Here is a 12,811-nt window from a genome sequence, read left to right on the forward strand (position 1 = left end):
CTCTTTCAAAATTAAGAAGACATTAAAAAAAAATTAAAAAAAAAAAAAAAAAAAGATTTCCTTCTCAGGAAAGTAACAATCCTGTCAAGATCTTAAATAAAATGAGAGAATTTCCAGCCTCTAGTCATCAGTTCTAAAACATTCACAGAATTACTTCTGCTTGATGTAGGGATGGAAGCTATCTGCCCATGCAGGGAAGGCAAGTGTGGAGGGAGGGCTGAGGATCTACCCAATATTATCTAAAGAGCTGAGACCGTCTGAAAAATCTGACCATACCACTTTCCTTATGACCCTGGCACATCTTTTCTTTTTTAAGAAAGATTTTAGTTTCTTAGGTGAAATACCCATTAACCAGAAATATTATCAGCTTAAAGCTATAAAAATTTCATGCATAAAAATTGACAAAATGTATCAATACAGAGCAAAACCAACCAATTTAAATATTTTAGGCATTTTTATTTAATAAATAACTTCAGTAAACAGCATGTAAAAAGTGAACTGTTAAAATTAAAAGGCACTTAACACAAGAATGTGAATAGCATGAAACAACATGGGCAAATGGTGAGAAGGAACTATACAGTGGTCTGTTAATAGCGCTGAAAGTAAGACATGCTTAAGTGATAGCTGTTGCAAAAGTCAGGGGACAACTTCACATGTTCATTAAAAAGGCAAATTTACAGCTGGAACATCAAAGAAAAGGTATTGGTAAAAAAAAAAAAAAGTCTTACCCCCAAATTGCAAACAAATACACTTAAAGATTAGAAGAGGTGACGAAAAGCACCAGGCTTTAAACAAAATAAAATGAATAAATTCACCTAAAGGTCCTCAATTCAGCAATTATGTAAAGTAAGGCCTTTATGTAAATAATGCTAAATTAAGGACTTTTTTGCAGAAAATTTCCCGATACTTTTATCCAAGGCTTAGTTTTCTAGAGAGAAGGCGTAAGAGTTACCAAGATTAAGTAACTCTTAAAATGGCACACAGGTTTTAAAGCTATGTTTTCCCTTCCTAATTCTCTGTCTCATGGCCTCTATAGATCAAATATTTCAGAAGTATTTTACATCAGTAATTCCCAACATACTCAATCTTTCAGCTTTGTCATCAGTCTTGTCTAATAGGCAAATAGCAAAATAACAAATTTAAAACAAATCTAAACTAGCTAAGTAAGACATTTACTTTGGATTCTGTGTAACTAAAACCAGACAGGTCTATAAAGCTAAAAGTCAATTTTAACACTTGACTAATAGAAACTCACATCATACTCATCACTTTGCTGCTTTCAATCGCTGTAGAAATATCACTTCAACCAATAAGAGCCTGATTTTAATAGTCCAGGAGGAAAAGGTCGAAAAGGCACAATGTGACCTTAGCTGACAAGGATAACCATCCTGTCTGTCTCAAGTTTTTTGTCAGTCCCTGGCATTGATTATTACATTACTTTCAAAATAATAAAAAAATTTAAATTATACATTATTGTACATTTTCAAAACCTGCACATAAGAAAAACCATGGTGATACTGCCCTAGTGCTACCTTACTGTGACTATGGAAACTACGACTTTGCATTCAGTGCTGTGAAATCTGCATGGGTAGTGCTCATTTTCCCTCATACTTCGGATTGACAACAGTTGTCACGGCACTCTTATAAATAGGATTTTCACCCTAAAAAAAGGAGAAAAATTATCAGTTACTCTACTAAAATCATGTAATTATTATTTTATAAAGCAATATTGAAAGTTATGGTCATTTTCAGAAGTCATTCATATCACACTCCATTTCTTTAAAGGGCATTAATAAAGAGTTTACACAAAAATGAAACATGAAAACTTTGCTCTCTACAAATTGAAAGGCGACTGTGTAATCTGGCATTATTTCATTCCTGAGTCCTTCCTACATGGCAGGACTGATTTCAGAGTGTCCTCCACAGCAGAGAATGCGTTATTATCGCTTTTCTTCTTTAAACTATTTTTGAATGCCTGTCTTAAAGAATGAACTCTTCTGTCATTAACTGCCGGATTCTTAACCCTTTATTACGGTGAAGAAAGTTCTGGATAATTACTGGGAACCCTTCGCTGTCAAACTCTGGGAGGGAAGTGTTCTCCAGAAGCTCTTCTAGCATAGAAGTCACTGCCATGGAGAGTTCTGGGGTAAGGCTGTCATGGTGCCGCTAAGGGTACCGTGCCTCCACACGGCATCACATTGCCAAATTTGCTTAGAATGTTAACAGAAATAATTACCATTCTTCATGAAATAATTGTTATTCTTTAATATCATACTGATGAAATGTTTCACTTTTATTGCAATACTGAATTTTAGTAAAGAGGACTGAAATCAAGCCCAGCAAATGACTCCAAGCCATAAACCCAAGAATTCTTTCAAGATCCAAAAATAGACTAAGGTTGGTGTTTTAAGCCAGCAAGTAACATACAATCGCATACTACCATTTTCTTTAAAAAAAATCTTATGCTAAGTGATACATTTAAATATCTACTGTAACATTTTCTTTCTCCTATCCTTATAAACTGAAAGTAGGCTTGAAAGCGAAGTGAGAAATACAGCCAAATAATCTGTATCAGAGGAAATTACAGTGAGTTCATATTAGTAAATGTTAAATTAAAACTTAAAACATTAAATTTTTAGACAAAAATTAAGATTTTGAAATGCTGTTGTTTTATATTGTACTATAGAGCTTTTTGTGGTGATTTTGAAAAATATTTATAGGAAGCAACTAAACATTAATTTTTACTTTTAAATTTTATTTAGTTACTTCACTGGTTATATTTGGATATGGCTTTTATTGCCACAATGTCTGCTCTCTAGGAGGGTACAGTTTGGTGGACGACAGACATGCAAATAAGTTAAGGCACTTTTATATAGCACAAAACAGAATTATGTACATAGTATGGGAACAGTATAAGAAAAAAGGAAAGGACTTTGAGAAGATTAGGGATTTTCATAGAGAAGCTGACTATAGATAAAATATTAAAAGATGAATAGAAACACATGCAAAGTCAAAGGTCATATACAAAGTCAAGATCTAGGGAAAAGAATGGAATATTTATGTAGAAATATATAAAGAGGCGCCTGGGTGGGTCAGTCCGTTAAGTGTCTGACTTCGGCTCAGGTCATGATTTCATGGTTCATGGGTTCAAGCCCTGTGTTGGGCTCTGTGCTGACAGCTCAGAGCCTGGAGCCTGCTTCAGACTCTGTGTCTCCCTCTCCCTCAGCCTCCACCACCATCCCCCCACTCATGCTCTTTCTTTCTCAAAAATAAACAAACATTATATATAGTTTAGAAGCTTTTAAGGGTGCATGTGTGAGTGTATGTTTTGAGGTGTGAGCAAGGGAAGGGGAGACAAGAAAGAAAAAAGTGCCAAATCATAAAAGGTCCTGCATGCCATGCCAGAAAGACTGAATTTTATTCTGCACTTGATCTTAGCCAAAAGGCCGAGAAGCGATAGACTGAATTTTATTCTGTAGATGGGAAATCATGGAGGAAAACTGGAGCATGAAAAGGGCTGAGTGGTCCTGAACCACACCAAGTAAACTATTATGATTTCAGCTCAGCAGTTAGTCTGAATTCCAATTAAGACATGACAATATGTCCTAGTCCTACCCCAAACCCATCCCAAATTACACAACCCTGTCATTTTAGAACCAGTCATTTCAGAAACATGGAGGACCTTAGGCTCCCTCAGAGACTAACATATAGGATTAAAAAGCATATATCAACTTCTGACCTCTAGTCCAACGGAAGCAAATACATTATTATACAGACATTACAGCAGACGTTTCATAATAGAGACAGGAAACTGGATCCTGGCAGCTACATTCTTAACAAGTTATATAGTACAAATAAGTTACACTCTTTGTTTCCATCTTCCTAGTCAGCATATGAGGCTAGAACGTGCATTCTTTCAAATAAAATGAGAAATTACCATTTAAGCTTAAAGCAATATGTTAGATATATATTTAATACTTAAGAATTATAAGGGAAGTAAAAACATACATATAACTCCCCCACCCCCAGAAAACAAAGCAAAAAAACAAAAGAAGAAAAAAAATACTCAAATTACTGATGGGTCCAAAGTGCATAAGGCAGAAACTTACCTTTGGAGAAAAGTTTGCCTTTTCATATACACAAACATTTATATTTATCATTATATCCAAGCAAAATTTTAACATGCAAGGTTAGAGGTAAAATTAAACTGTGTTAAGTATCATTTTAAATAGAGGTAAATAAATTAAAATAAATAAGATTAGTTTCCATTGTTCAGAGTGCAACCCCACTCCTATCTCTAGAAAAAAAAAATCAAGGCATATTTAAATTAAGAGAACAGGGTTATATTCAGAAATGAAGTCCTCTGTACTCAGTAAAACATCATCTTTGTGCTCACTCTGGAATAATGGACAATAGTGGCTACAGAATCACCTCAGCAATATAACATTTTAGATATACAATACACAACTGCCAGAGATTAGAAAACCACACTTAAATGTGCCTAACAGCAGGAAAGATAGACAATTTTTTAATCCACTTTAACATTATAAAGTTAATAACTTGATTTCTTAAATGTGCCTGCATGATAGTCTTAGGCGGTAAAGTGCCTGTTCATTATCTGAAATATGTTAATGACACAATTTTCTGATTGGCAAACCTTGGTCTCCTATCAGAAAAGTGTTTTATGAGCCATAACCTGTTTTCATTTCTAGATGTGCATCATTAATGTCTATTGTTTACTTCTACTTTAATTATTCGTGAGAAAACATCTCGGAAATAATCCAGTAACTTGCCTGGATTTCACTAATGAGTAATAAAATTTTAACCAAATTCTTTACTTCTCGAGTTATCCAAAAGGCTTATTTGGGCTGAGGAAGTAACATTTCAGCCAGAAATAAATTTAATTATATAAACATTAAGTTTCACTATTATTATTGATCATTTCCTTCAAAGTACAATTTAATGTATCGTAAAGGTGTAAATTTCACCTTTCAACAGAACACACAGAAATTCATCTCATTTGAGAAGTAACCATATGGAACTGCCAACATTTAACTGTTTTTGACCTACAAAAAAAAAAAAAAAAAAAAAAAAGAAAGCCTAGCAAGTCAGTAGTTTCTGTTTAAAAATACTGTGGTAATGTCCATCAACAGATGAATGGATAAAGAAGATGTGGTGTGTGTGTGTGTATACGTGTGTATACACACTCAGCAATCAAAAAGAATGAAATCTTACCATGTGCAAAACTACATGGATGGAACTAGAAGGTCTTATGCTAAGTGAAATTAGTCAGAGAGAGACAAATATATGACTTGACTCATATGTGGAATTTAAGATACAAAACAGATGAACATAAGGGAAGGGAAGCAGAAATAATATAAAAATGAGGAGAACAAAACATAAGAGACTCTTAAATGCGGAGAACAAATTGAGGCTTGCGGAGGGGTTGTGGGTGGGGAGATGGACTAAATGGGTAAAACTATTCTGTGGTAAGGGTTAGATGAGCAGGTGAGAAAAAGGAGGATGCATCGAGTCTCAGACTAATACCGTAAAAGCCTGCCCATATGAGTGCTAACTGTAACCTTCTGCCATCAAATTTCATTTTGCCATTGCCAAAGTCTTAATCTGCTCAGAAATACAAGAAAATTCAGATAAGTAATGGTTTCTATTATTGGACCTTCCTATCTCTTAAATATATTAAATATAGTAATATTTTTAAGTATTTTAAGTACACTCCCAGTAAATGAGAAAAACAGTATTGTTGGTTTCTAGGTCATAAAGTGGTAACTCTGTTACAATGTTTGTCCAACACAGGAATGTTACTCTAAGTTACTACAAATGTCAAGAAGTCATAATTCTCTATAGAAAATGAGCTACCTCTTCTTAACCACTAACAGTCTCCTGAAGATACGTGATTGCTGCCAGTACAGTGTAGTGGGTAAGAAAAGAGACTGGTTACTTTTTCCTATTTTGCAACATAGATTTCACTTTTCCCTTTTCACTCTAAAATTTGCATACAGTAGTTTGTATATAAAGATAATACAATTTAAAACACTACGGTAGTGAAGATTAAAACTGACAGGCTGATATAATATACTGTAGTTCATCAACCAAAACACTCAGACCCACACAATAGATATTATTAATAACACCCTGCTAAAGATATGAAAATCTAGGGGTGCCTGGGTGGCTCAGTCAGTTAAGTGTCCGACTTTGGCTCAGGTCAGGATCTCGCGGTTTGTGAGTTCGAGCCCCATCTCAGGCTCTGTGCTGACAGCTCGAGCCTGGAGCCTGCTTCAGATTCTGTGTCTCCCTCTCTCTCTGCCCCTCCTCTGCTTGCACGCGCTCTTTCTCTTTCAAAAATAAATAAATGTTAAAAAAAATTAAAGATATGAAAACCTAAAGGCCTAAACAGTGAATTGACTCAGTGCTGTTGAAGAGCTGGGATCTGACCCTGGTCTGTCTGACCACAAAGCACATCCTCTTTTTACAACCCAGCTGCTGCTGCTTTACCATAAAGCCTGTTTTAAAGCCCTTCTAAACACTAAATTAACACACGCACACACACAAAAGCCATAGTATAGCCATATAAATAAAGCCAGACTTTAAAAAAACAGCAGTTGTGATAAAGGACACACAGTGCAGTAAAAAGGGATAAAAGTTCACATGCAAACACAGAGAATGAAAGAAAATACGAACGGCACTTAGAGACCAGCTTTACGTCCATAGTTTGGATTCTTGAAATTATTAATAGGACTCCTGTAAATCGGATTTTCTTGCTAAAGTAAAAGAAATAGTTTCTAATGATTTCTTCAGGAAAAAACTGACATGTATAGTGTTCAAACGCTCTAAGAGAATGTTTACTATTTTTATATCTGAATATCATGTTTTTTTAAAAAAAACCCAAGCCAATTGTAGTAAAATGCAAATGACTAAAATTCATTTACAATTTAAAAATACCAAAGACTGCCTTGTTGCTTCAAAAGATAAAATACAGGAAGGCCAACATTTGGCTACCCCTCCCTCAGACTTTGTGTTTCAAACACATTAAATCCTATTACATTTCACTCACTTTCAGTTTTAAAACTTTTTACAAAGCAAAGTTTATGGAGTTACAATTTGTGGAGAGTTGAAAATACCCCTTTTATTTTGTAAATATACCCACAATCATGACCATCCCAAGAAGATCCCTCAGTGTTCTCCTCCTCCACCCCAGCCTCTGGAAACTACATATTTATTCACTTCTGCCCCTATAGTTTTGCCTTTTCCAGAATGTCACATAAATGGAATTAAACAATATGTAGCCTTTTGAGTATGGCTGCTTTTGACATAAGGTTCTTTGTTGAAAAAAACAAACAAACAAAAGAGATGTTTTCCACTAAGTATCTTGCTACAGGGACAACATTATTTAGAATTGTATTTTACATTAGAAGAAAAGGCAGAAGAGCAGATTGAAGATCAAAATTAAGGAAATAAAAACACTGGCCACAATACCCCAGAAGCTACTTTCTCATAATGTTTTGTTTTAATGGGACAAATTTAAGATGTTTTCTGTTTTATGCTAAATGCATATTCTCTGAATAATGAACTTTTGGGGAAATAAAATATTTAAAGAGGACTTTAATAGTTTTAGAGTTAACAGACGAGTCTTAGAAGTATTATTACATTTACTCTATGAATCACCTTACTTTTTACATGTTTTACAACTTACCGTGTCCCATTTGGCATTCATTTTTTCCTTCTCAAATTTGGCAAATTCCCTTCTGTCATGAATTATCATTAAAAGCTTCCAAATAAGCAGCAATGCAAGGCCAATAAGAACAATTCCAGCAACCACACCAGCTACGATTGGAATGATGTCTGGACCGGTGGGGCACTCTGTAAGGTTAAAGTTAAAAGTAAGGAATGAGCACACAAGAGATTGATATATGCAAAGTAGGGCCCAAACTACAAAGTTCTGGTTAGTCTCTTATGAAAACATACAGAAATAAAATCCAAGATAAGTAGATGCATACTATCCAAACGAATATATAAAAAAGATACTAGAACTAGCAAGAGAGGATATATGACCTATAAACAAAAAGCGTATGTATTTCTATATATTATATAGAAGGTTTTTTCTACATATGGAAACTGAAATTTAGAAAATAGTATCTTCTACAATAGCATCTAAAATCATTAAATACTTATATATGAATCTTAAAAAAATATGTGCAAGATTCACATGCTAAAAATTACTGAACACTGATGAAAGAAATCAAAGAAAACCTGAATAAATTGAGAGGTATTCCATGTTCATAGGTTGGATGACTCAATATTGTTATGATGCCAATTTTCCCACAATTTGATCTATATAAACTCAGTGAATTCCCAATCAAAATTCTGGCAAGATTTTTGTAGATAGCAGCAAGTTAATTCTAAAATGTACAAAGAAGGCAGAGAACTAGGAAAGTATTTCAAAAACACTTTGGAAAAGATCAAAGTTGGACATTTTACATTATGAGATTTCAAGACTAGCTATAAAGTGACAATAATTGAGAGAGTGTGGTATACTGGCTCTAAAGGACAGATGCACAGATTAATGGAACAGAATAAAAGTCGGAAATAATTTTTAAAAAGTGTTAGAATTAGAAATAACACCTAAGACCATCTGATTTTCCACAAAGGCAGAGAAAGGTCTTTTCCACAAATGGTGATAAAACTACAGGACATCCATACGCAAAACACTGAACCTTATTCCATATTCTAAGAATAACTCAAAATGGGCTATGGACTTAAATGAAAAACGAGAAACTATAAAACTTCTACAATACAGGAGAAAAAGCATTATGAATCTGAGTTAGGCAAGGAATTCTAGATGCGATAAAAGTAAAAGCAAGATCCATAAAAGAAAAACCTGGTAAATTGTAGCTTATCAAAATTAAAGCTTCTATACTCTTTAAGAAAACAATGGTAAGGAGCGCCTTGGTGGCTCAGTCAGTTAAGCATCCAACTCTTGACTTCAGCTCAGGTATAATCTCATGAGTTCGAGCCTGGCATTGGGCTATGCACTCCCTCTCTCTCTCGCTCCCTCTCTCTGCCCCTTTCCCGTTCACATTCTCTCTCACAGAAGTATATACTTAAAAAAATGAATACTTTAAAAAATAATTTAAAAAGTGAGATGATAAGGAAGCATAAACCAGGAGGCAATATTTGCAAAACACGTTATCTGGAAACAATACACAGACTTCAAAAAAACATTTTGGCTATTTCTTATAAAGTTAAAAACATGCTTACCCCCCAAATCCATTCCTAATATATATCCAAAAGAAATGAAAATTTACATTCCCACAAAAACCTGTACACAAATGTAGAAAATTTCAAAGAATATATAAAAAGGTGTCTAGGAAAAACAAAAAAATGTTTACTTCCTGAGAAGCTGAGCAAATTCATCCTTTACAATATCCTTTAACAAATTATTTTTCCCAATGTCCAAGTCTAAGTCAAGCTCAAACTTAAACATCATCAATAATGATATAACTTTTAGTGAGTATTTCTTTAAATAATTGTCAGGCGGAATGCTGAGTGTTTTGTCTGGATTCACACATGTAATCTTCAAACTCATAAAAGTTAAAACTTGTTTTCTCTTTTCCTTATTTCTTTTGTTTTTTAATTTTTTTTTTTTTAATTTACTTTTGAGAGAGAGAGAAGCAGCGTGAGCAGGGGAGGGTCAGAGAGAGAAGGAGACCCAAAATCCGAAGAGAGGCCCCAGGTTCTGAGCTGGCTGTCAGCACAGAGCCTGACACGGAGCTCTGTCGATCACAGAGCTCGAACCCATCAACCGTTAGATCATGACCTGAGCCAAAGTCGGATGCCCAACCAATTGAACCTCCCAGGCACCCCTTTTCCTTATTTCTTATTCAGTAATTTAAATACTATTTTAAGCTTTGAGATTAAAAATGCCCTAACCTGAATGCTGGAGACTGTTCCTGGGTGTTCGGAAAATCACCAAGAGGCCTAACTAGTAGTAAAAACAAGACACAAAAGAAAACGTGAAGAATTTTGAAATGATCAGATTTTTACCTGGAGTCTCTACAACATGAACAATGGCCTCATTGTTCCCATTCACTGAATATGTGAAATAAAACCAGCAATCATCAACATCTTTCTCCTTACAATGGGACAGGGGATCGACCTGGCCTGGCTGTGGTAATTTGTCCCGATTTTCAACCTTGGTAATATTGAAATGTGAACATTCCTGTGCACATGTGTCTTTCTTTTCTCCTTTATTGAAGGCTCTGCACTGAACACATTCTCTGTTAAAACACAAATTATATTAAAAGTTTATTTAAAAATTAAATATTTGCCTAAAGATTACTTTGTGTGAATGGGAGAGGCATGACATTCTAGATGGGAAAACTAAACGTAAAGATGCAGTTTCCCAAGTGAAATTATAGATTTAGTACAGTTCAAACTAAAATCCAGAAAGAGAAAGAAAGGAGAGTAGTAAAATAAAACTAGTCCTATCAAACATTATAAATATATAACACAAAATGAAAATAATTTAAACAATGTGTGTTGGTACAATAATAGTTCCTCAAAAGGCAAAATCTTCAATTTTGCTTAGTCAAAAGATAATAATTAAACAAGTGGTAATACTAATTTAACAAAGGCTACCACGTGGATTCAATTATATAGCAAATTCAGTCCAAAATAATGGTACTGACTATTCTCATATGACGCATAGAAGTATCATATTGACACTCCTAATGAGAAAGAATTTTTAAGATTTAGAGTGGGCTACCGTGTGTCACATATTTTATTTACACTGTCATATATTATCAGTATGTTCTGGTTCTAGATAGAATACCTAGTTAGGCCAACAGACAGTAAGTATCGACTATTTCAAGCAACTAGGATACTTACTTATGCTCAGCACAGACACCAAGGCAGGTCTGACACATCTCACAAGTTGGCCCTTGAAACTTCGGATCCGTACACTTACAGGCACCACACTCACAGATGCCCCTACCATTGCAGATCTGTCCATTTGTGGCCATGCATGAAGTCGTATCCAAAGAACAGTCACAGGCGCTGCCGGTGTAGTTGGGATTGCATTCACATACACGACACTTGCAAACACCATTTCCTATGATTAAAAATATCGGTTTTCATAACAATGGTCAAAATATAAAATCACGGGACTGACTTAACAGTAAAAAATAAGCAGTAATGAGGAAGAAAATGTAGCTAAGGATGGACAGAACCCTCAATGCTGTCCTTTTCTATTTAGTCACCAAGCAAACTCTTAGACGTTTCTTACTGTATTAGATGGGATCACATTTTATAACCATTCTCACACTCCTTTCTTACCTCCACAAATTAAGCCATTGGATCTATCACAGTTGAAATTATCACATTCGCAGAATTTGCCAGAATAAATTTCATTTGCATTATCCCTCTTCCTACAAACACACTGTCCACAGACACACTCTCCATTGTTACTACAGATTTCTGAACTGTTTTCTTTCCTGCAGTAAGCGTCCATATCTTCACTGTTAACTTCGTCTGTGCTACATTCACAATGTCTACCAACACGTCCCTCGTTGCACCTGAAGAAAGAATCCAAAATTTCAATCACATAAAATAAGTCATATTGGGAGAAAAAATGGGAGAGGAAATAAGATTATGAACAGTATCTTCAAACTACAATTCTATTACATGGGAGCGTTCATGCCACACGTCACAGACGTGTACAAAAGTGTACATATGTGCACACATACACGTGTGCACCAGTAAAGTTCAAAGGACTGGGGAAAAATATCTGTCTTCAGAAAAATAACCCTTCTGATCAAGATGAAAATATAATCTAGCAGTGAACAGGGAAACAAAACATTTGGAAACACAGGATCAACTTACTTGAAAATGGTGTAATAGTTGTTTTCAAATGAAATGCTATCACATTTGGTATTATCGGTGAAGTAACTTGAACTTTAAAGCAATGGTCCAATTGTTAATCTAAAAAAGTATGATAAGGGGAGCCAGGCTGGCTCAGTCCAAAAAGCATGCAATTCTCGATCTTGGGGTCAAGTTCAAGCCCCATGTTGGGTGTAGAGATTACTTAAATATATTTTAAAAAGGATCATAAACATACCCCAAAAGGTTTATGGAAGTTGAAGAAAAACATATTGAGCATATCATTTAAAAATACACAATTTAAAAATAGATGTATCCTATGGGTTCACACTTTTCAGACACACTATATATTTTAGAATACCGAAGGCTTAGCAAAACACTTACTTTGTGTCTGACGACAATGTAAAGGAAAGGGAGGCAAACTTTAAGATCTTTTTAATGAATTTTACTAAAGCCTGATCTACATGACTCAATCAGGATATGTGCAACATAAATATTAAAATACATTTTAATTATTACAACTAATAACTGATGGTGAAATATAGTCATTTACTTTTCTCCCAATTGAAAACTCTTCAAAGCCGAGTCATTTGGAGCTGACATTTAGATCAAAATACTCTCTCCTTCCTCCTATCCTTTAAGGAGAAAACTATATTCAGAATACACTCAATTTTAATTTTTAATTAAAAGGCAACCAACCACCACAGTCTAAAAAAAATTAAGATAATTTGATTAAAGTTTTATTAGTCATAGATCTATGTTCAGAAAATACTTTTTAGTTTTGCAAAATATATTTGTATTTAAAAATTATTCCAACAATGCAGAGGTACATGCGTAAGGTGAACACCCTTTACTAGTCCATAGTTCCATATCCTAAATAAAATTACGATTATAAGTTTGATATATTTTCCTGAAA

At 34.5% G+C, this 12,811-nt stretch overlaps 1 protein-coding gene across 1 annotated transcript in view; it reads right to left on the reverse strand.

Moving 5' to 3' along the window:
• Positions 1-435: 435 nt before the first annotated feature.
• The window catches only part of ITGB1 (integrin subunit beta 1), a 51,094-nt gene continuing 38,718 nt past the window's right edge, over positions 436-12,811 (reverse strand). Inside the window, exons 12-16 of the mRNA XM_039220531.1 lie at positions 11,353-11,591; positions 10,906-11,128; positions 10,063-10,295; positions 7,712-7,878; positions 436-1,661 (exon numbers count right to left, since the gene is read on the reverse strand). Coding sequence (XP_039076462.1) covers positions 1,596-1,661; positions 7,712-7,878; positions 10,063-10,295; positions 10,906-11,128; positions 11,353-11,591 — 928 coding nt within the window. The 3' untranslated portion in view covers positions 436-1,595. The remainder of the gene's footprint in view (positions 1,662-7,711; positions 7,879-10,062; positions 10,296-10,905; positions 11,129-11,352; positions 11,592-12,811) is intronic.

Source organism: Hyaena hyaena, unplaced genomic scaffold (genome assembly GCF_003009895.1).
Source record: "Hyaena hyaena isolate Hyena2069 unplaced genomic scaffold, ASM300989v1 scaffold_899, whole genome shotgun sequence".
NCBI classification, from domain to species: domain Eukaryota; kingdom Metazoa; phylum Chordata; class Mammalia; order Carnivora; family Hyaenidae; genus Hyaena; species Hyaena hyaena.